The sequence below is a fragment of the Macaca nemestrina genome, chromosome 16, assembly GCF_043159975.1.
Source record: "Macaca nemestrina isolate mMacNem1 chromosome 16, mMacNem.hap1, whole genome shotgun sequence".
Lineage (NCBI taxonomy): Eukaryota > Metazoa > Chordata > Mammalia > Primates > Cercopithecidae > Macaca > Macaca nemestrina.
The window spans coordinates 104,481,608-104,503,160 of record NC_092140.1 but is presented as its reverse complement, the minus strand read 5'-3'; the positions used below and the strand labels follow the sequence as shown (position 1 = coordinate 104,503,160).

Here is a 21,553-nt window from a genome sequence, read left to right as displayed (position 1 = left end):
GTAAAAAGTAGATATGATGGGTAAGTTTATGACAAACTGGCTAATTTGCAGTCTACTCATTTAAAAGATGTACCTTATATTTTAATTTTAACCAATTTCATGTGGATATCAAAACTGTCACGACTTTACAACTACTCTCAAATTTTCCTTCTACATATAGGAAATATATTTCATTTGTTACATTTGGACCAAGCAAGAAGACCACATGGGAAGGTAATCAAGAAAGAATGGCTAGCCGGGCGCGGTGGCTCACGCCTGTAATCCCAGCACTTTGGGAGGCCGAGGCGGGCGGATCACGAGGTCAGGAGATCGAGACCATCCTGGCTAACACGGTGAAACCCCGTCTCTACTAAAAATGCAAAAAATTAGCCGGGCGAGGCGGCGGGCGCCTGTAGTCCCAGCTACTCGGGAGGCTGAGGCAGGAGAATGGCGTAAACCCGGGAGGCGGAGCTGGCAGTGAGCCGAGATCGCGCCATTGCACTCCAGCCTGGGCGACTAAGCGAGACTCTGTCTCAAAAAAAAAAAAAAAAAAAAAAAAGAATGGCTTGATGTACCTGTTGCTGCAAATCTAATTTAGGATATGGGGTCCTGAGATACAGCCTGCATATTATCTACTTTCCTAGCCACATTCAAATACAATATGAACTTTAGTCCGCGACACTGCACAGTAAAAAAATTACCTTTATATTTACTAACCTCTAATTGAAATTTAACATTCTCTTTCACTCTGACTGGAAGCAACAAACTTACTTCATTAGTTTAATAGGGCCTATGACTGTCAAAAATAAAAATTCCCAATTTTTATATCACTCTTAGTATCCCTTAACATATCAACTACATTCAACTTTACTTCAAAATTATAGTTATTAACCACTGTATTTTATTCCTAAACACATTAAAATAAAGCAGCACATTTCAAAAATTTTAAAAATATTTTGGTAACTATATTTTGATATAATTGGTTGTCTTTGTAATCCCAGGCATTTTATGCATTTAATAACATTCTGAGAATGAATCTGTCCTTATTACCAAAGGAGTCCAAAGCACTGAAATCGTGAAGAACCTTGATTAGAAGAAGTGGCAATAAAACTTAAACAATGACATATTATAATATTTATTATAATAAATAATTTCAAGTAAAAATTACGATTCATTTATTCAATAAAACCTGGAAATCATCTCTTCATATTGCAAGATTTGTTTGTGCAGAGAAAAAAGGGTTTAAAAATTTATATACCATTGTGTTTTACTTTTCCCTCTTACTGTATAATTTACAATTTTTCTTTTAACAGACATATTCTAACTTTGTAATTTAAGGATTTTTTTCCAATTGACAACAGATGGCTAACAATAGTGGGTGAAAAGTTTGCTTAACTTAAACAGATACAGAGAGAAAAAGAGCAACTTCACCCTGGAGACACCTGACAGACATCCCCTTCAACAAGTTAACACACGATAAGAGAACACAGACAGCACGTGCTTCCTGATGTGCACGAAGAGGGACACACCATCGCTTAGGAGGTATTCACGCCAAAAATGCATTACCTCAATCTAATCTTGAGGAACTATTAAACAAACACAAAGTGAGGGATGCTCTCCAAAGTGGTATTCAAAATGTCAAGTCGTAAAAGACAAACAAAAACTAGGGAACTATTTAGATTAAAGCAGAGGTAACTTCCACTCCCAACCAACAGAAACTAGATTTAAACCTCCTACCCACCTTTAACAACTAGAAAATTACACACACACACACACACAAACAATGGTTTTCAAACTCTACACACAAGGTAGCACAGAACTGTATACCTAAGAAAAGGGAAACAAATCAAGTGAGTCCTGTGGCTACCAAAGCTTGAGGCCTAGAAATAGCTGGGGGAAGGGGAGGTTAACAGAGCCTACTTACTAGTCAAACTGAGTTGAGGAAACACAAGGCTTTCAAGGCAGCTAGAATTTGGGAAACAGAGTACTGACGACGATGGAGCTACACAAAAAAGCTCTGATCTTAAAAATACGTCTACAGACGTATTTTGGCTGAAAACTGATCTGTGTATTTGTGAGATGAAAGCACCTAAGGCCAGAGAAAGAACCCCAGAATCACAAGAAAGCATTAGGCTAACAATTCCCAAAGAACACACATGGCCAGGAATACTCTGTATTGCTACCTGTTCAAGAGTGGGATGACCCTGTAACCCGGGAAGATTCAGATCTCTCCAGGTATCATCACGGTAGTATGAATGAAGAGCCACAGACTACAGTTTGCTCTACCAAAGAATTTTCAAAAACTTAAAAGCAAGCCTCAAAAGGATCCAAATAATTCACGGTTAATTTGACAGCACGCCATGCCAGAACAAAGTCCAACAAAACGTTGAAAATAATACAACAAAATCCAGCAACCAATAATGTAAAATTCACAATATTCTGAATCAAACTTAAAAATGACAGGCATTTTGTCAAAAAAAAAAAAAAAAAAAGGCAGGAAAATGACTCATTACCCGGAAGAAGGAAAAAAATAAAAATCAAACTATAGAAACAGATCTAGAAATGGCAGATACAAACACAGTAGGCAAAGATGTTAAAAGAACATTATAAATATGCTAATATATTAAAATAGTAGTAGAGGAAAACATGAACACAATTAGGCAGGAAATAGAAGATACAAAAGAGACTCAAATGGAACTTTTAGAGATGAAAAACATAACATCTGAAAAAATATGCTGCATGGTATTCACAGATGATTTTTTAAAAGATCAGCAAACTTAAAGATACAGCAATAGAAACTTTCCAAAATGGAGTACAGAAGGGAAAAAAAGACTAGGAAAAACAAACAATACAAATAGAAACAACAATGCAAAACAGATACAAAACAATATAAAAACAATACAAAACAATACAAAACAAAGCCTCGGTGACTGGGAAAGTGGCAGGAATACATCTGGAATTGGGGTCTCAGAAGAAGAGGGTTGGGAAACGGCCTAAAAAATATATTTAAACAAATAATGGCCTAGGATCCTGTACTGGATTCTAGACAAGAAATCATTGTTTTTCATTTGTTGTAAGGGACATTAATGGACAAAATTTGAATAAGCTCTATTGACTAACCTGATAATAGTTTACTGATGTAAATTTCATTATCTTGATAACTGTACTATAGTTAAAAGTCTTCCTAATTTTAAACACTTATTACTAATTCACGTATCTGGATTAACAGAAATACAGGCTTAGAAATTTTTTTGAAAGGGCTTTTTTTTTTTTTTTTTTTAACTTTTCAGGCAGGCACAAAAGAGAGGATTTTTATATCCCATTATCAAATGCCTACTGTGTACAAGGTATTGTGCACTAAAAAAATTATATCTGAAAATAATTTCCTAAGAACATAAATATCTAAAGACAAATGAGCATATCACAAGAAAATACACGTAAAAGTAGTAAAATTAGAAACCTATCTATGTCTTGGAGATAAAACATTCATCATGTGATACAATTTAAGTTTGGAAATTTTAATATATTTCAAATTGCACAAGATTTTTCAGATACACATTAATGACAGTAGTAGCAGTGCTCGAAAATGTGAAGGCCTTGAACTCCACTTACACTCCTGCTCACCTCAGGCTGCATTAAGAAAGAGTCCTGCATGTGATCTCGAACCTCCTTCAGGAAGCTGGGATGGCTACCTACCTAAAAAAAAGATTTTAAAAGACTTTATAAACACACATAAAGAACAGCTGCTAGATTGAAAGGTAAATAAGCATTATGTAAAAGTTGCTTCTCACTTGTATTTTGTGACTTACAAACTCACTCCAACTTTTAAAAATGTCTGCCTGTCCTGTCCCCACTACTGTTGACCAACTTAAAGAATTATCAAATAATTACATCTCAGAAAAAATGGTATAATGATAAAACAGTAATAATGAGCTAAGGAATTAAAGATAGACCTGACTCACCTCTAATTTCTGAGAAAAATCACTTTTTTTTTTTTTTTTGAGACGGAGTCTCACTCTGTCGCCCAGGCTGGAGTGCAGTGGCCGGATCTCAGCTCACTGCAAGCTCCGCCTCCCAGGTTTACGCCATTCTCCTGCCTCAGCCTCCCGAGTAGCTGGGACTACAGGCGCCCGCCACCTCGCCCAGCTAGTTTTTTGTATTTTTTTTAGTAGAGACGGGGTTTCACCGTGTTAGGCAGGATGGTCTCGATCTCCTGACCTCGTGATCCGCCCGTCTCGGCCTCCCAAAGTGCTGGGATTACAGGCTTGAGCCACCACGCCCAGCCAGAAAAATCACTTCTAATTTGGAGTGTTCTAAGATCTCTTTAAAACCTACTAAACTCTAATACTTACAATGAAACTCAAAGCTTCCTAAATTAAGTCATTTGGAGATTACACAGCTACAATTTCTACCATATGCAAAATGGACTGAGACTTTTTTATTTTATTTTATTTTTTTTTGAGATGGAGTTTTTGCTCTGTCGTCCAGGCTGAAGTGCAGTGGCATGATTTCGGCTCACTGCAACTTCCGCCTCCTGGGTTCAAGCAATTCTCCCACCTCAGCCTCCTGAGTAGCTGGGATTATAGGTGCCTGCCACCACACCTGGCTAGTATTTTTAGTAGAGACAGGGTTTTATCATGTTGGCCAGGCTGGTCTCGAACTCCTGACCTCAAGTGATCCACCCACCTCGGCCACCCAAGTGCTGCGATTACAGTCATGAGCCCGGCATGTTTGAGAAATTCTTTTGAAAGCACACATGACAGCTTCCAGAATATAACACAAATATATATCCTTACTCCTTGCACAAAAGTTTTAAAAGACATGCTTCCCGCTTTCCATGAAAGTCAAAATACTATGCTAGAAAAGGAAAACTACTGAAAGGCATGGGGCAAGTGTTATACAGTCTCCACCACCAGGATCTAGATTATTAACTAAGTGTATCAATATACTTCAGAAACTAATTGAGCAATGAGAGCACAGATAAAAAAAACAAAAGGCAGCTAAGTTAAATGTTACAGACAAAGGTCAAAGGGGGTGAGTGGAAAGGAAGGAAGGATTATGATACAATTTTAGCTCCCAGGCTGCAGAAAAAGAAGACATTCGCTATAGCATCTCATGTAGTTGTCTCCAAACACATCCAATTGGGTCTCTTTATCAGTAAAATAGTAGGGCAGGGACTCCCACCTATTTATTAACTAATGAATTATGAACATACAGTATGTAATTATAAAACATGCAAGTAATTTTAAAGAATAAAAGAAGAAACACTATTTTAAATAATTTTTATTTATTTAATAATAGTACAAAGAACATTTTCTTTATCCACTGGAGTAGAATCATTTGGTCTCAGTAGAGGTTATGTGGAGAACAGGATAAGGAACTCCTACTTCTCTAGTCAGGGTAGTATCAGCTAATGTCCAGAAAGGAACCAGAACTCCCATATCCACTCAGCAATAACCAGCTGCTTCTCCTCCACTGGTGTAGAGAGGCCACGTAGAGAGGCTGACCTTTTATCTCCACTTGGCAATAACACAGCACTCAAAATGTTCAAGTTTCAGATAAAAAAAATCATTTATCATGCCAAACACCAGGAAAACTATAATTTAAACAGAAAAGGACAAACAACAGATGCCAACACCAAAATTACAGAGATACTGGAAATATCTGACAAAGATTTTAAAGCAATCATCATGAAAGTGCTCCAACAACCAATACACATGCACTTAAAAACAAATGAACACACAGAAACTTCTAGAAAATAAATAGAAGATATAAAGAATAAAATGGAGAGAATCAGTGAACAGGAAGATAGAATTATAGCACCCAACCTGAAAAACAGACGGGGTGGGGGGAAAGTAAAACAGAGCCTTAGGGATCTGTAACAAAATTAAAAAAAAATAAAAAATAAAGTAACATTCATGTCATTGGAGTCCCAAAGGGAAAGGAAAAAGAGGACAGAGTTAGAAAAGTCCTCCGAAAACACTACTGTTTTAAATGTCTCAAATTTGGCAAAAGACATAAATCTACAGATAGAAGGTTAGCAAACACTAGGAAGGATAAAACCCAAAGAAACACTAAGATACACCAAATTTAAATTTCTGAAAACCAAAGACAAAAAATCTTGAATCTGGCAAAAGAAATGACACACCTGTAGGGGAAATACAGTTGAAATAGCAGCTAGAGAAACAGTAAGACAAGTTTCTCTACTCCACAGACCCTAATCCCATTCACACAAAAAAGGCCAGTTAGCCTAGACTTCCACCCTGGCCTGGCTACAACGTGATGCCTCACGCCAGCACCCCAGCAATGGTAAAGTCAGACAAGGCCACGCAGGAAACGTGAACTTCCACCCCACTGGGTGGTAATTAGACAACTTAACCACCTCCACCCTAACTGAGGAGGTCTGACCCAGCAGAGAGCCAGAACTTTCACCAACGGCTTGCAGTAAAGAGGCCAAGACTGACATCACAGAATCTGAGGAGCAGGAAAGGAAAGAACGAAGAAAAGTAAGCAAAGGCCTAAGGGGCCCATGGAACAAGATCAAACAGACCAACATGTACTTTATGAGAGTTTCAGAAGAAGAGAAAGGTGCAAAAGATTATTTGAAAAATTAATGGCTAAAAACTTCCCATATTTGATAATAGATACAAATCTACAAATCTAATAAACACAACAAATTACACGTAGGATAAACTCAGAGACACACAATAAGACACACTATAATCAAACTGTTAAAAGACAAAGAGGGCCGGGCGCGGTGACTCAAGCCTGTAATCCCAGCACTTTGGGAGGCCGAGACGGGCGGATCACAAGGTCAGGAGATCGAGACCATCCTGGCTAACACGGTGAAACCCCGTCTCCACTAAAAATACAAAAAACTAGCTGGGCGAGGTGGCGGCGCCTGTAGTCCCAGCTACTCGGGAGGCTGAGGCAGGAGAAAGGCGTAAACCCGGGGGGCGGAGCTTGCAGTGAGCTGAGATCCGCCCACTGCACTCCAACCTGGGCGACAGAGCAAGACTCTGTCTCAAAAAAAAAAAAAAAAAGACAAAGAAAATCTTGAAAAAAGCAAGACAGAAATGGTTCAGCACAACAAATTCTCAATGTGATTAACCAGTTTCACAAAAGAAACAACCATGGAGGCCAAAAGGCAGTGGAATAACATTTAAAATAATGGAGAAAAAAAAGTTTTCAAACAAGAATACTATATCCAGCAAAACTATCATCCAAAACTGAAGGAAAAGTAAAGACACAGATAAAAGGTGAAGGGAGTTTGTTGCCACTAAATCTACCCTACAAAACAAATGCTAAAGGGAGTCAAAGCTTTTTATTGAAATGGAAGTACACTTGACCCAATCTTTAGTAAATATATGAGAGAATACAAAACAAGTATAATTGTATTTTTGGTTTATAACTCCACTTTTTATTTCCTACATGATTTTAAAGACAAATATACACACAAAATTATAAATCTGTATTACTGGGAATACAATGTTTAAAAACGTAATTTATAACAAAAAGAGGGAACAGATATATAGGCACAGCATTTTTAAAAGCTAATTAACTTGTTATAAGTTCACATTAGCTTGAATTGTAGGATGTTATATGTAAAGCCTCCCAGACAGTAACCACAAATAATATATTTAAAAATAATAGGCCGGGCGCAGCGGCTCAAGCCTGTAATCCCAGCACTTTGGGAGGCCGAGACGGGCGGATCACGAGGTCAGGAGATCGAGACCATCTCCTGGCTAACATGGTGAAACCCCGTCTCTACTAAAAAATACAAAAAACTAGCCGGGTGAGGTGGCGGGCGCCTGTAGTCCCAGCTACTCGGGAGGCTGAGGCAGGAGAATGGCATGAACCCGGGAGGCGGAGCTTGCAGTGAGCCCAGATCGCGCCACTGCACTCCAGCCTGGGCGACAGAGCAAGACTCCATCTCAAAAAAAATAAATAAAATAAAAATAAAAAATAATAATATAAAAATGAGAAGGAAATCAAAACAGTGCACTACAATAAACTAAATATAAAAGGCTATAATGCAGGAAATGAGATACCAAAAAAAAAGGTACAGAATATACCAAAGAAAAAATAGGAAAATGGCAGAAATAAATCCTTCCTTATCGGTAATTATGTTAAGTGTACATGGATCAAATTATCCAATTAAAAGCCATTTTTTTTCCTATTCTGTCAATTTCTGCCTTTTGATTGGATAATTTGATCCATGTACATTTAATGTAATTACTAATAAGGAAGGATTTATTTATCCAAATATACAAACAGGTCAAAAGTAAAAGGATGGAAAAAGAAACTCCATGCAAATAAACAGTAACTAAGAGAGTTGGGGTTGCCATATTAATATAAGGCAAAAAGAACCTTTATGTGAAAAACTGATACAAGAGACAGAAAAAGAATACATACTGAACAAAGGGTCTATTTACCAAGAAGATGTAACAAATATAAACATATACATAGCAAATATCAAAACCCCCAAAATACATTTAAAAAAATTAACAGAAGTAAAAGGAGAAACAGATAATAATGGAGGTAGAAGCACATAACTGTACAATAATAGTTGGAGACATCAATACACCATTTACAATAGTGGACAGACCATCTAGACACAATTTCAACTAAAGACAGATCTTGAACAACAATATAAACCAACTAGAGTTATTAATAACAAACATATATTGAGTATTCTTGCCAACGACAGTAGAATAAACATTCTTCTCAAATGCACATGGAGCAATTTCCAGAATGAACTACGTTAGGCCACAAAAAAGTCTCAATAAATTTTTGAAGACTGAAATCACACAGAGTATTTTTCCAATGAGCAACGGAATAAAACTAGAAATCAGTAATAGAAGGAACACTTAGAAAATTCACAAATATGGAGATATTAAACTATACACTCTTAAACATGGCTCAAAGAAGAAATCACAGGAAATTTTTAAATACTTAGAAATGAGTGAAAACAAAACTAAAAGAACACCAAAAGTTATGAGATGCAGCTTAAATAGTGATCTGAGAAAAATTTATTTATAGTTGTAAATGCTTATGTTTAAAAAAAAAAAAAAAAGGCCAGCACGGTGGCTCACACCTATAATTCCAGCACTTTGGAAGGCTGAGGCGGGCAGATCGCCTGAGATCAGGAGTTTGAGACTAGTCTAACATGATGAAACCCCAACTCTGCTAAAAATACAAAAATTAGCCGGGTGTGGTGGCAAATGCCTGTAACCCCAGCTACTGAGGAGGCAGATGCAGGATAATCGCTTGAACCTGGGAGGTGGGGGGGTGCAGTGAGCTAAGATCATGCCACTGCGTTCCAGTCTGGGCGACAGAGTGAGACTTTGTCAAAAAGGAAAGGGGAAGGGGAAGGGGAAGGAACGGAATGGAAGAGAAAGAAAGAAAGATAGAAAGACAGAAAGACAGACAGACAAAAAGACAGACAGACAGACAGAAAGAAAGAAGGAAAGAAAGAAAGAAAAAATATCTCAAGTAAATAACCTAACTTCTCACCACCTTGAGGAAAAAGATGAGATCACTATACCCAAAGCCAGCTGAAGAAAGGAAATAATAAAGATTAGAGCAGAGAAAAATAGAACAGAAAAAGTGAGAGAAACAAACCAAAAAGTTGGTCATTTTAAAATATCAAGAGAATAGACACAAAGAATAAAATATGGAAGGGAGACATTACTACTGGCATTCCTGAAATAAAAAGTAGTACAAGAAAATGCTATGAACAATAGCACATCAACAAATTACATAGCATAGATGAAATGCACGAATTCCTAAAAACACACAAACCACCAAAACTGACACAAGAAGACACAGAAAATGTGAACAGACATATAACAAGAGACTCAGTCATCAAAAACGTCCTGGCCCAGCATGGTGGCTTACGTCTATAATCTCAACACTTTGGGAGGCTGAGGTGGGTGGATCGTGAGGTCAGCAGATCGAGACCATTCTGGCCAACATGGTGAAACCCCAAGTCTACTAAAAATTCAAAAATTAACTGGGCATGGTGGCATGCGCCTGTAGTCCCAGCTACTCAGGAAGCTGAGGCAGGAGAATTGCTTGAAGCCAGGAGGCAGGAGTTGCAGTGAGCCAAGATCGTGCCACTGCACTCCAGCCTGGGCGACAGAGCGAGACTCTATCTCACAAACAAACAAACAGTCCCAAAAAAGAGAAGGTCAAGATCAGATGACTTCACAGGTAAATTCTATCAAACATTTAAAGAATTAACACCAATTCTCACGCTTCCAAAAATCAGAAGATACAAGATATCTCACCCACCCTATTCTATGAGGCCAGCATTACCCTCATTCCAAAGACAGATAAAGACATCAAAAGAAAGAAAATCAAAGACCAGTATCCCACAAGAATATTGATGCAAAGATCCTCAACAAAGTACTACTAAACTGAATTCAATATATTAAAAGGATTATACACCACAATCAAGTGGAGATTTATCCCAATAAAAGTATGGTTCAACATAAAGAAATCAATCCATGTAACATACCACATAAATAGGAGCAAAGATAAAAACCACATGATCATCTCAAAGGATGTAGAAAAAGCATTTGAAAAATTCACCTTTTTATGATTAAAAAAACACTGAATAAAAAAAGTAATACAAAGAAACTACTTCAACATACTAAAAGCCATACATTCTAACATCAGACTCAATGGTAAAATAATTCTTTTCCTCTAAGATCAGCAACAAGGATGCCCACTTTCACCACTTCTATTCGACAGTATCGAAAGCTATAGCCACAACCATTAGTTAAGAAATAAAATGCATCCAAATTGGAAAAAAGTAAAACTACCTCTATTCACAGATGACATGAAACTCATAAAGCTAGTAGAGCTAACAAATTCAGCAAAGTTGCACAGTACATGATTAATGTACAAAAATCAGATGTGTTTCTATACACTAGTAATGTACAATCTGAAAAGAAAATAAAGCAAATCCACTAGAAATAGCATTAAAAGAATAAATATCTAGGAATAAATGCAGCAAAGGAGGTGAAGACTTGTACACTAAAAACCACAAAAGACTGCTGAAAGAAATTAAAGAAGATCTAAATAAATGGTATGTCTTCATAAATAAATGCCATTTTCACAGATAGAATAACTTACTACTGCTAAGATGCCAATACTACCCAAAACAATCTAAAGATTCCATGCAATTTATATAAAAATTCCAACAAACTCTTCTGCAGAAATAGAAAAGCCAATCTTCAAATTCATATAAAGTTAGAATGGGTTCAGAATATTCAAACAATCTTGACAAAAAACAAAGTTGGAGAACTCACATTTCCTGATTTCAAAACTTAGAACAAAGATACACAGTAATCAAAATAGTGTGGCACATACATAAGATCACACATGTAGATCAGTGGAACACAGAAATGATCTCTGGCCAATACATACTTGACAAGTGTGATAAGTCCATTCCATGGAGAAAGAATAATCCCTTCAACAGGTGGTGGTGGGAAAACTGGAATTCCAGTACAAAAGAATGAAGTTGGATCCCTGCCTCACATAATAAACAAAAAGTAAATTAAAATGGATCAAATACCTAATTAAGAGCTAAACTCATAAAACTCTTAGAAAAAACTGTAGAGGTAAACCATGACCTGGGATTTGGCAACAGATTCTTAAATGACACCGAAAGTACAACCAAATGAAAAAAAATGGGTAAATCAAAATTTAAAACTTCCAGCTGGGTGTGGTGGCTCACACCTGTAATCCCAGCACTTTGGGAGGCTGAGAAGGACAGATCACTTGAAGTCAGGAGTTCGAGATCAGTCTGGCCAACCTGGTGAAACCCCGACTCCACTAAAAAAATACAAAAATTAGTTGGACATGGTGGCCTATGCCTATAGTCCTAGCTACTTGGGAGGTTGACGCAGAAGAATCACTTGGACCAGGAGGTGGAGGCTGCAGTGAGCTGAGATCGCACTATCACACTCCAGCCTGGGCTACAGAGCGAGATCCATCTCAAAAAAAAAAAAAAAAAAAAAAAAAGACTGGGTGCGGGGGCTCACGCTTGTAATTTCAGCACTTTGGGAGGCCAAGGCAGGAGGATCACTGAAGGTCAGGAGTTCGAGACCAGCCTGGCCAACATGGTGAAACCCCATCTCTACTAAAAATACAAATATTAGGCCAGGCGCTGTGGCTCACGCCTGTAATCCTAACACTTTGGGAGGTCGAGGCAGGTGGCTCACTTGACTTCAGGAGTTTGAAACCAGCTTGGCCATCAAGGTGAAACTCCATCTCCACTAAAAATACAAAAAATCAGCTGGGCATGGTGGTGTGCGCCTGTAATTCCAGCTACTTGAGAGGTGAAGGCAGGATAATTGCTTGAACCCAGGAGGTGGACGTTGCAGTGAGCAGAGACTGTGCCACCACACTCCAGCCTGAGCAACAGAGCAAGACTCCATCTCAAAAAAGAAAAAAATACAAAAATTAGGCATGGTGGCACACACCCATAACCCCAGCTACTCGGGAGGCTGAGGCAGGAGAATCGCTTGAACCCAGGAGGCGGAGGTTGCAGAGAGCCAAGATCTCGCTGCTGCACTCCAGCCTGGGCAAAAGAGGGAGACTCTGTCTCAAAAACAAACAAAAAAGAGAGAGAGAGAGAAAAGAACAAAACTACAAAACCCAATTCAAAAACAGAGAGAGAACTTGAATAGACAGATACTTCTCCAAAGATGATACACGAATGGCCAACAAGCAAGTGAAAACTTGCTCACTGGCCAGGCGCGGTGGCTCACACCTGTAATCCTAGCACTTTGGGAGGCCAAGGCAGGCAGATGGCTTGAGCTCGGAGATCGAGACCAGGCCTGGGCAACATGGTGAAACCCTATGCCTCCAAAAAATACAAAAAATTAACCAGGCAGCATAATGGCCTGTGCTTGTGGTACCAGCTACTCGGGAGGCTGAGACAGAAGGATCCCTTGAGCCCAGGAAGCAGAGGTTGCAGTGAGCCAAGATTGTGCGCCTGCATTCCAATCTGGGTAATACAGTGAGACTCTGTCTCAAAAAAAAAAAAAAAAAAAACACACACAACAAAAGCAAAATTGCTCATTGTCATTGGTCATTAGGGAAATGCAAATCAAAACCATGAGATACCACCGCACACATACTAAGATATCTACAAGAAAAATCAAAAGTTTAAAACACGGAACATAACAAGTGTGGCAAAGATACATAGAAAATAGAAACCTTGTACATTGCTGTTGAGAACATAAAATGGTACAGTTGTGTAAAATAGTTTGACAATTCCTCAAAAGGTGAAACAGAATTACCCTATGACTGAGCAAATCCACACTCATCCAAAAGAATGGAAAACCAGGATACTTATATCAAATTTATACATCAACATTCACTGCAGCACTATTCACAATAGTCAAAGGTGGCAACAATGTAACAACTATCACAGGGACAACAAATTAAACAGAATGTGGCATATACATATAATGAATATTATTCAGCCATACAAGGTAACGATGTTCTGATCATGGCTATGCTATGGATGAAACTGAAAGCATCATGTTTCAACTTTCAGGTAAAATCAGCCAGATACAAAAAGACAAATATTATATAATTTCACTTACATGAATATCTAGAATATATGAATTCAGAGAGACAGAAACTACTAAGTTACCAAGGACTGGGATAGAAAAAAATGGGAGTTATTGGCTAATGTCACAGTTTTTGTATGGCATGATGAAAAAGTTTCAGAAATAGAGTCAATGGTGGCATAACACTGTAAATGTAACTAATGCCACTCACTTATATACTTAAAAATACTTAAAACTGCAAATTTTATGTTACATATAACTCTACCACAATGTTTAAAAAACTTACGAGTTACTTTCCTTCCTTTTTATGCTCTAGAATTGTTTAACACTGAGATTTTCTTGTTTAAATTTGATGGAATTCCCCTATGAAAACATCAGAGCCTGGTCCTTGTTGTGGGGTAGTACTTTAATAATTATCTCTATTTCATCTACAGAAATTTGTCTACTTAATTTTATCTGAAGTCCAGTTGGGGAAATTATATTTTCACAGGAAATTACTCAATCTAGGTTCAACAGGAAATTACTCAATCTAGGTTCAATATTTTTATATAGGGCTATATAAATTAGTTCTTATGACTGATTTTTGTCAAGTTCTTTTGTTTTGATGCTCATGTCTACCTTGTCATTTCTTATTTTATGTATTTCTGTTTTTAAAACTCTTTTCCTGATTGAATTAACCATTGGGTATTTTTTCCCTGGTTTTTCGAAGACCTGGTTTTTCAAAGAGGCAACATTCTGAACAATGTTAACACTATTTTAAATTCCTAATTAGTTTCTCCTTTTATCTTTATTTCCTTTCTTCTCTTTTGTTTCAGCTTATTTTCCTTTTTCCAGCTTTTTCAGTTGACTATTTAATTCATTTATTTTCATTTGTACTGCTTTAAGTATATGAGAAAATGAATTTTCCTCTGGACATTTTTATAAAGCAAATGTAACACTGATACCTTAAGAAGGCACCAAAAAAAGGACATTACAGACCCATCTTACTTATAAATATCAATGCAAATGTACCAAATAGAGTATTAACCATCAGAATGTATGCACATTTTTGAAAAACTAATTATCTGGCATAGTTTATTCTAGGAATACAAGGATGGCTCAATAGACTAGGAAATCTACTAATATGGCAGTGCCACCTCTTATCCTTGAGAGATATATTCTGAGGCTACCAGTGGATGCCTGAAACCTTTGCTACTACATCTTTTCCTACAGACACATATCTACGATAAAGTTTAATTTCTAATTAGCCACAGCAAGAGATTAACAACAATTGGCCGGGAATGGTAATCACGCCTGTAATCCCAGCACTTTGGAAGGCCGAGGTGGGCAAATCACTTGAGGTCAGGAGTTTGAGAACAGCCTGGACAACGTGGTGAAACCCAGTCACTACTAAAAATACAAAAATTAGTCAGGCATGGTAGCACGCGCCTGTAATCCCAGCCACTCGGGAGGCTGAAGCTAGGAGAATCATTTGAACCCAAGAAAAGTAGATTGCAGTGAGCTGAAATTGCACGACTGCACTCCAGCCTGGGCAACAGAGCAAGACCCTGTCTCACAAAACAAAATGAAAAACAACAACAATTATAGTTAGTTATAATTAATCTCTCTCAAATTATCTTATTGTAGTCTACTCACCTAAAATTAATCACTTTCTGAAATTATCTTATTGTAGTCTACTCACCTATTTGGGAACTGCAGCTGACTGTGAGTAATTGAAACCACAAAAAAACGAAACCTCGCGTGAGAAAGGACTACTATATAACTCACACCTTAATAAATCTGAGGCCAGGCGTGGTAGCTCACGCCTGTAATCCCAGCACTTTGGGAGGCCGACGCAGGTGGATCACAAGGGCAGGTGATTGAGACCATCCTGGCCAACATGGTGATACCCCGTTTCTACTAAAAATACAAAAAAATTAGCTGGGCATGGTGGCATGTGCCTGTAATCCCAGCACTTTGGGAGGCCAAGGAGTGCAGATCACTTGAGCTCGGGAGTGTGAGACCAGCCTGGCCAACATGGTGAAACCCCATCTCTAGTAAAAATACAAAACTTAGCTCAGCGTGTTGGTGCACGCCTGTAATCCCAGCTACTCAGGAGGCTGAGGCAGGAGAATCACTTGAACCCAGGAGGCGGAAGTTGCAGTGAGCCAAGATCACGCCAATGCACTCCAGCCTGGGCAACAGAGCGAGACTTGTCTTAAAAAAAAAACTAAAGAGGGAGAAAGTTCATAAAACCTTCTCCACAGACAACGAAAAGATCTTTAAAGCAATAATTTCTGATAAAACACTTCATAAATTTATGAAGATTGAAATCACACAGAGTATCTTCCCAATGAGCAATGGAAAAAAACTAGAAATCAAAAAGTCCTTAAAATAACATTAACCTGGACAGGTGCAGCTGGCTCACCTTTGTAATCCCAGTACTTTGGGAGGCCAAGGCAGGTGGATCACCTGGGGTCAGAAGTTTGAGACCAGCCTGGCTAACATGGTAAAACCCCGTTTCTACTAAAAATACAAAAAAATTAGCTGGGCATGGTGGCACGTGCCTGTAATCCCAGCTACTTGGGAGGCTGAGGCAGGAGAATCACTTGAACCTGGGAGGCAGAGGTTGCAGTGAGCTGAGATCATGCCACTGCACTCCAGCTTGGGAAACAAGAGCAAAACTCTGTCTCAAAAAAAAAAAAAAAAACCAACAACAACAACAAAAAACTTAACCTTAAAATTTGAATATAAACAATATGACCACTTCAAAGCTGAGCTTTAAAAGTTTGAAAAATATTTGCAGCCCCTCTCCAACTCCCAAAAAGGAAATAAATTCAAAAGAAAAATCATTCTGACAGCATTTACCATTATATGTAAAATATTAAAATTACTGCCAATAATCTACATACACAGATGTTCCATAAGAATGGAGTTACATCCTAATAAACCCATTCTAAGTTGAAAATACCAAGGTCAAAGGTGCATTTTAAGACATTTCCAACTTACAACGGGTTTACCCAGACTTAACTCCATCATTATATCATGGAAATGACCTACCTCAAATGAATAAATACAGATGGTCCCTAACTTACGATGGTTCAGCTTTAATGGTGCAAAGCAATATGCATTCAGTATGCTCTCCATGATATGACAATTGAATTAAATGAAATTCTAAGATAAATTCGGTTAATAAACACTATTAGAGTAGAAGTATTACAACAGTTTCAAGCACATTCTAAAGAATGCCCAATTTTGATTAGAACATGAATTACCTGTTTGTATTCACTGACACAACTTTGACAGCAAAATCTTTTCTGTTGACCATCAATCACCAGAACATTATTTCCAGCACCTTTACTGGGCAAGTACTCTCCACACTGTTCACAGCAATTCATTATTAAACCATTGGCCATTCTGTATCTATTAAAGCAGTGGTCACTGCACAGCTTATGAGTCATATTTTTAAAGCTGACTTCATGGCGAATCTAAAAGAAAAATAAACAAAATCTTACAAAACAGATAAATCTGACAAGTAGCTAAATAATAAAGCATTCTGAACAGAAACAAGCATATCCCAATAAGGCTTGTTTGGAGAAAAGGAAAAATATTGCTTTTTTTTTTTTTTTTTTTTCTAAAGACAGGGTCTCACTTATCACCCAGGCTGAAGTACAGTGGCACCATCAAAGCTGACTGCAGCCTCAATCTCCTGGGCTCAAGCAATCCTCCTACTTCAGCCTCCTGAGTAACTGAGACTACAGACACACAACCACACCCAACTGATGTTTTTTCCTTTAGGTACAGATAGGGTCCCACTATGCTTCCCAGACTGATTTCAAACTCCTGGCCTCAAGTGATCCTCCCACCTTGGCTTCCCAAAGTGCTAGGATTATATAGGTGTGAGCTACTGGGCCTGGCCCCATTCTCACAATTATTTAAATTGGTTTATACACACAGGAACACATGTATGGCACTGAAAAAAAGAAAAAACCATCAGTGACATCACTACAAACTTCCCTAGAGGTATCAGAAGATGACAGAAAACCAGGTTTGGGTAGTGGTGATATTAAACTCCATAGACTAAAAATCTTTAGACCAATTTTTAAAAACTATAAATAAAGTACATTTCTCTAGAAAAATGAGGAGGGGAGAACCATCATAAATCATTCAAATGACATATATAAGCAGATTACTTTTTATTTAATACAATATTAATTATGTGAGGTTATCAAAAAATATTCCAATTGTTCTACTTCTCAGCAAAATTATTTGTAGTATTTCTTGTGTAGTCTGCTTGCTTGTTTAAATAAATATATTACTCGACAAAAATCAATCTCAACACTATGGTTCTGTCTGTGAGTGCTCCCAATCTCAGGGAAAAAAAGGCACATTAACACAACGATTTTTCCTAAATCATCCTGTGGGAGAATCAGATTATATAAAAGGATATTAATAAGTTAAGATCCTATGGGAGAATCAGATTACATAATAGGATATTTATAAGATAGTCTTTTTAGATATTCATTTTTAAGGAACTGATAAAAGATTATCTAACAGTTCTTAAATGAACTTTAAAATATTCCTATTTGTTAGAACTAAATGATAAAGTAAAAAAATACAAACCTCAGTTAGTTTACCACAGATTGTACATCTTGATTTATTTAGAGCTCCTTTAGTAGGATTCTGTTTGTCTTCATAGAGAGATAAACAAGATGTACTACAGAATTCCTGGAAGGACTCACTTGAATCCACTTGAGCAACAATGGTTCCTTTCATTGTAGTTATATCTCTGAAAAATAACAGGTACATATTAAAATTCCATTTTAAAAGAAATCAAATATAAGACTCATAAGTGACATTTTTCATTTCTATAGACTAAGTCCTGCAAATCAAACATCGTTCTTGGATCTAATAAATCATTTTTATTAGACGTTCTTAATAAAATATGAACTCTTGAAAATAAAGACTGAGAGGCAGAAATATTTTATACTATTAAATCTTTGCCACTACTCAATTTATCTTTAAATTCACTAAAAAAGATTTCAAATATTGGGAAAACTAAAAAAAGAAAAGCTGTTATTAGTTACATGGAATTAATGTTAAGGATTAATTCACTGAGGTATACCCTGTTCAGTTCCCTCCCCTGGATTAGCAGAAAGCAAGAGGTATCCAGGTCATAGGAATATGGCATATGTTCTAGAGGGATAAATGAACTTAAAATATACCCACACCCCCCATTCCCAAATAACCTCACCCACTATTAACATGGCTCTTCAACAGTAAATAGAAATGTTAGAAAATGACAATACTGCCAGGCACGGTGGCTCACACCTATAATCCCAGCACTTTGGGAGGCCAAGGCGGGCGGATCACAAGGTCAGGAGATGGAGACCACGGTGAAACCCCGTCTCTACTAAAAATACAAAAAATTAGCCGGGAGTGGTGGCGGCGCCTGTAGTCCCAGTTACTCAGGAGGCTGAGGCAGGAGAATGGCGGGAACCTGGGAGGCGGAGCTTGCAGTGAGCCGAGATCCGGCCACTGCACTTCAGCCTGGGCAACAGAACGAGACTCCGTCTCAAAAAAAAAAAAAAGAAAATGACAATACTGATGACCTTTGAAGTTTTCCTTTTATTCTGATTTTCAAGATCCTACACTGTAGTGTTTAAGTTTACTACTGCAAAACAATCTGTGTAACAATTGTTTCCGTATTTGAATTTATTAAACATGTACAGAGCACTAAGCCCTTTGTAAAATTCAAGATCTAAATATAGCTTCACAGAACTGAGCTTCTCCAAGATATGGTGCAGAAACGCCACCACGCTTTACCTTGCATGTAATATACCACATTCCAGCTATTTTTAACCAGTGAAGCCAGATCAAAAAACAACAGCAGAAGAGGGCTGGGCATGGAGGTTCACGCCTGTATCCCAGCACTTTGGGAGGTTGAGGTGGGCAGATCGCCTCAGGTCAGGAGTTCAAGACCAGTCTGGACAACATGGTGAAACCTCATCTCTACTAAAAATACAAAAATTAGCTGGGCATGGTGGCGAAAGTCTATAATCCCAGCTACTTGGGAGGCTGAGGCAGGATAATCGTTTGAACCCAGGAGGTGGAGGACCCGGGAGGTGGAGGCTGCAGTGAGCTGAGATCGCACCGCTGCACTCCAGCCTGGGCTAGAGTGAGACTCTGCCTAAAAAAAGAAGAGAAAAAGAAAACAGAAAAAACAGCAGGAGAGAGGATCCTGTCTTTCCAAGGCCGGCTAAAAATTGGTACCTGACTCCTGAAATACTATTTCTAATGACTTAATGTTCAAAACACACACATATAAAATCCAAAGACTTGCCAATTTTATAATCTTGATCTGAAGATAGTATAAAATTTAGCCAATTTTAATACAGAATTACGCATAAACTGCTTAGCATTTTTATTTGGCTATAACAACTAATTTCTTCTCATTAATCATGTAAATAAGTATACATTGTTACAAAATCAAGGAGTCCAATGGAGATTACAGACAAAATTAATTATAAGGACCTATCTAAATCAACTCCAATGCCTACCCAAACAGGAAGCCTTTTATCCATAGGCCACCTGGATTTGACAGAAAAGTTTCCAAAGGTATTACAAATCTGTTTCACTTTTCTTAAAATTTTACACCACCACAATTCAACTACATGGAATTGTGATGAAAGGTAAACCTTACTTTTTACACATAACACAGAGTTTCTTTGGAGCAGGCTTGTGGGAGAAGGAAGAAAGGCAGGTGGTAGAACAAAAGAGGTGAGCTGATCCTTTCCGTTGATAAGCTGTCTGGCCCTTCTGTAAAGGTTTTTTGCAGTTCGCACACGTGACTTTAACTGGTTTAGTAGGCTGCTGTTGCACAGAAGGCTGGAAAATCTGTTTAGGAAGTGAGGCCACTGGTGATAAAGAGTCCACTCCTGGTTGTTTCTGATTACGGGGAAATGAAGCTGACTGGGAGATCCAAGAATCTTAAAAACAAAACGCACAAGAAAGAGTAATGAAACAAGTGTTTGTTCATACATATTAAAATTTATATCAGAGAAATATTAACTTCCCATTTTGTACAATTTTAAGATGTTAATGGAACAGCAACATAGCAGAGAGGTTTATAGCACAAGTTTTGGAGTAAGAATGTCACAGTACCAATGCACTATATTCTTTAAAATAGTTAACATTAGATTTTAAGTGTTCTCAGCACAAAAAAATGGTACGTCGGGTAACACACAGCTCAATCTAGCCATTCCCACAATATGTATCCTCTTCAAAGCAACATGTTGTACACAATAAATAAATACACAAGTTTTGTCAAATTTTTAAAAATTAGTTAAAAGAAAAAAGAATGGTTCACATTCCAGCTCCATCACTTACAAGATTAGGAAGCCACTTAAATTGTGCCTTACTCTTTAGAGCGTTTGAAATGGTTTCAACCTCATGCTAACAGTAAACATTAAAAGAGGTGAGACATATAATAAAGCATAATAACTGGGATATAGGAAGTATTAAAAAATGTCACTAGTTATTAAGCAGGAAGTATTCACGTATTTATAAGATATTACTTTAGGCAAGGAACACATATTTCAACATTAAAGAAGAGTAAAATCCTAACAAGAACCTTGACAAATGTAATGCAAGTCTAATAAAGTTTATAATTATTTTCAAGACATGTTTTTAAGAACAGCTTTTCCATATATATGTTTAGTTTCATGGCCTTTAAATATAACACATAATCTCATAGAAAGAGTATTACATAGAAATGATGGAATTAAACCAATGTGTACAGGCATATCTCAGAAATATTTCTGGTTCAGTTCCAGATCACTGCAATAAAGCTAATATTGCAATAAAGCAAGACACGAGAATTTTTTTGGTTTCACAAAAAACGTTATGTTTACACTATAATGTAGTCTATCAAGCGTGCAATAGTATTGTATCTTTTAAAAATCTACATATCTTAATTTAAAAATACTTTATTGCTAAAAAAA

General features: G+C 37.4%; 1 protein-coding gene across 7 annotated transcripts in view; it reads right to left on the bottom strand.

Annotated features, from left to right (window-relative positions):
- The window catches only part of LOC105490285 (zinc finger MYM-type containing 2), a 127,594-nt gene that overhangs the window by 63,756 nt on the left and 42,285 nt on the right, over nt 1-21,553 (bottom strand). For 6 of the 7 annotated variants that reach the window (XM_071081582.1, XM_071081584.1, XM_011755768.3 and 3 more), the window contains 4 exons: nt 20,254-20,539; nt 18,174-18,339; nt 16,826-17,038; nt 3,604-3,675 (listed from right to left, as the gene is read on the bottom strand). In XM_071081582.1, coding sequence (XP_070937683.1) covers nt 3,604-3,675; nt 16,826-17,038; nt 18,174-18,339; nt 20,254-20,539 — 737 coding nt within the window. The remainder of the gene's footprint in view (nt 1-3,603; nt 3,676-16,825; nt 17,039-18,173; nt 18,340-20,253; nt 20,540-21,553) is intronic. The other variant, XM_071081583.1, reaches the window with a different exon arrangement.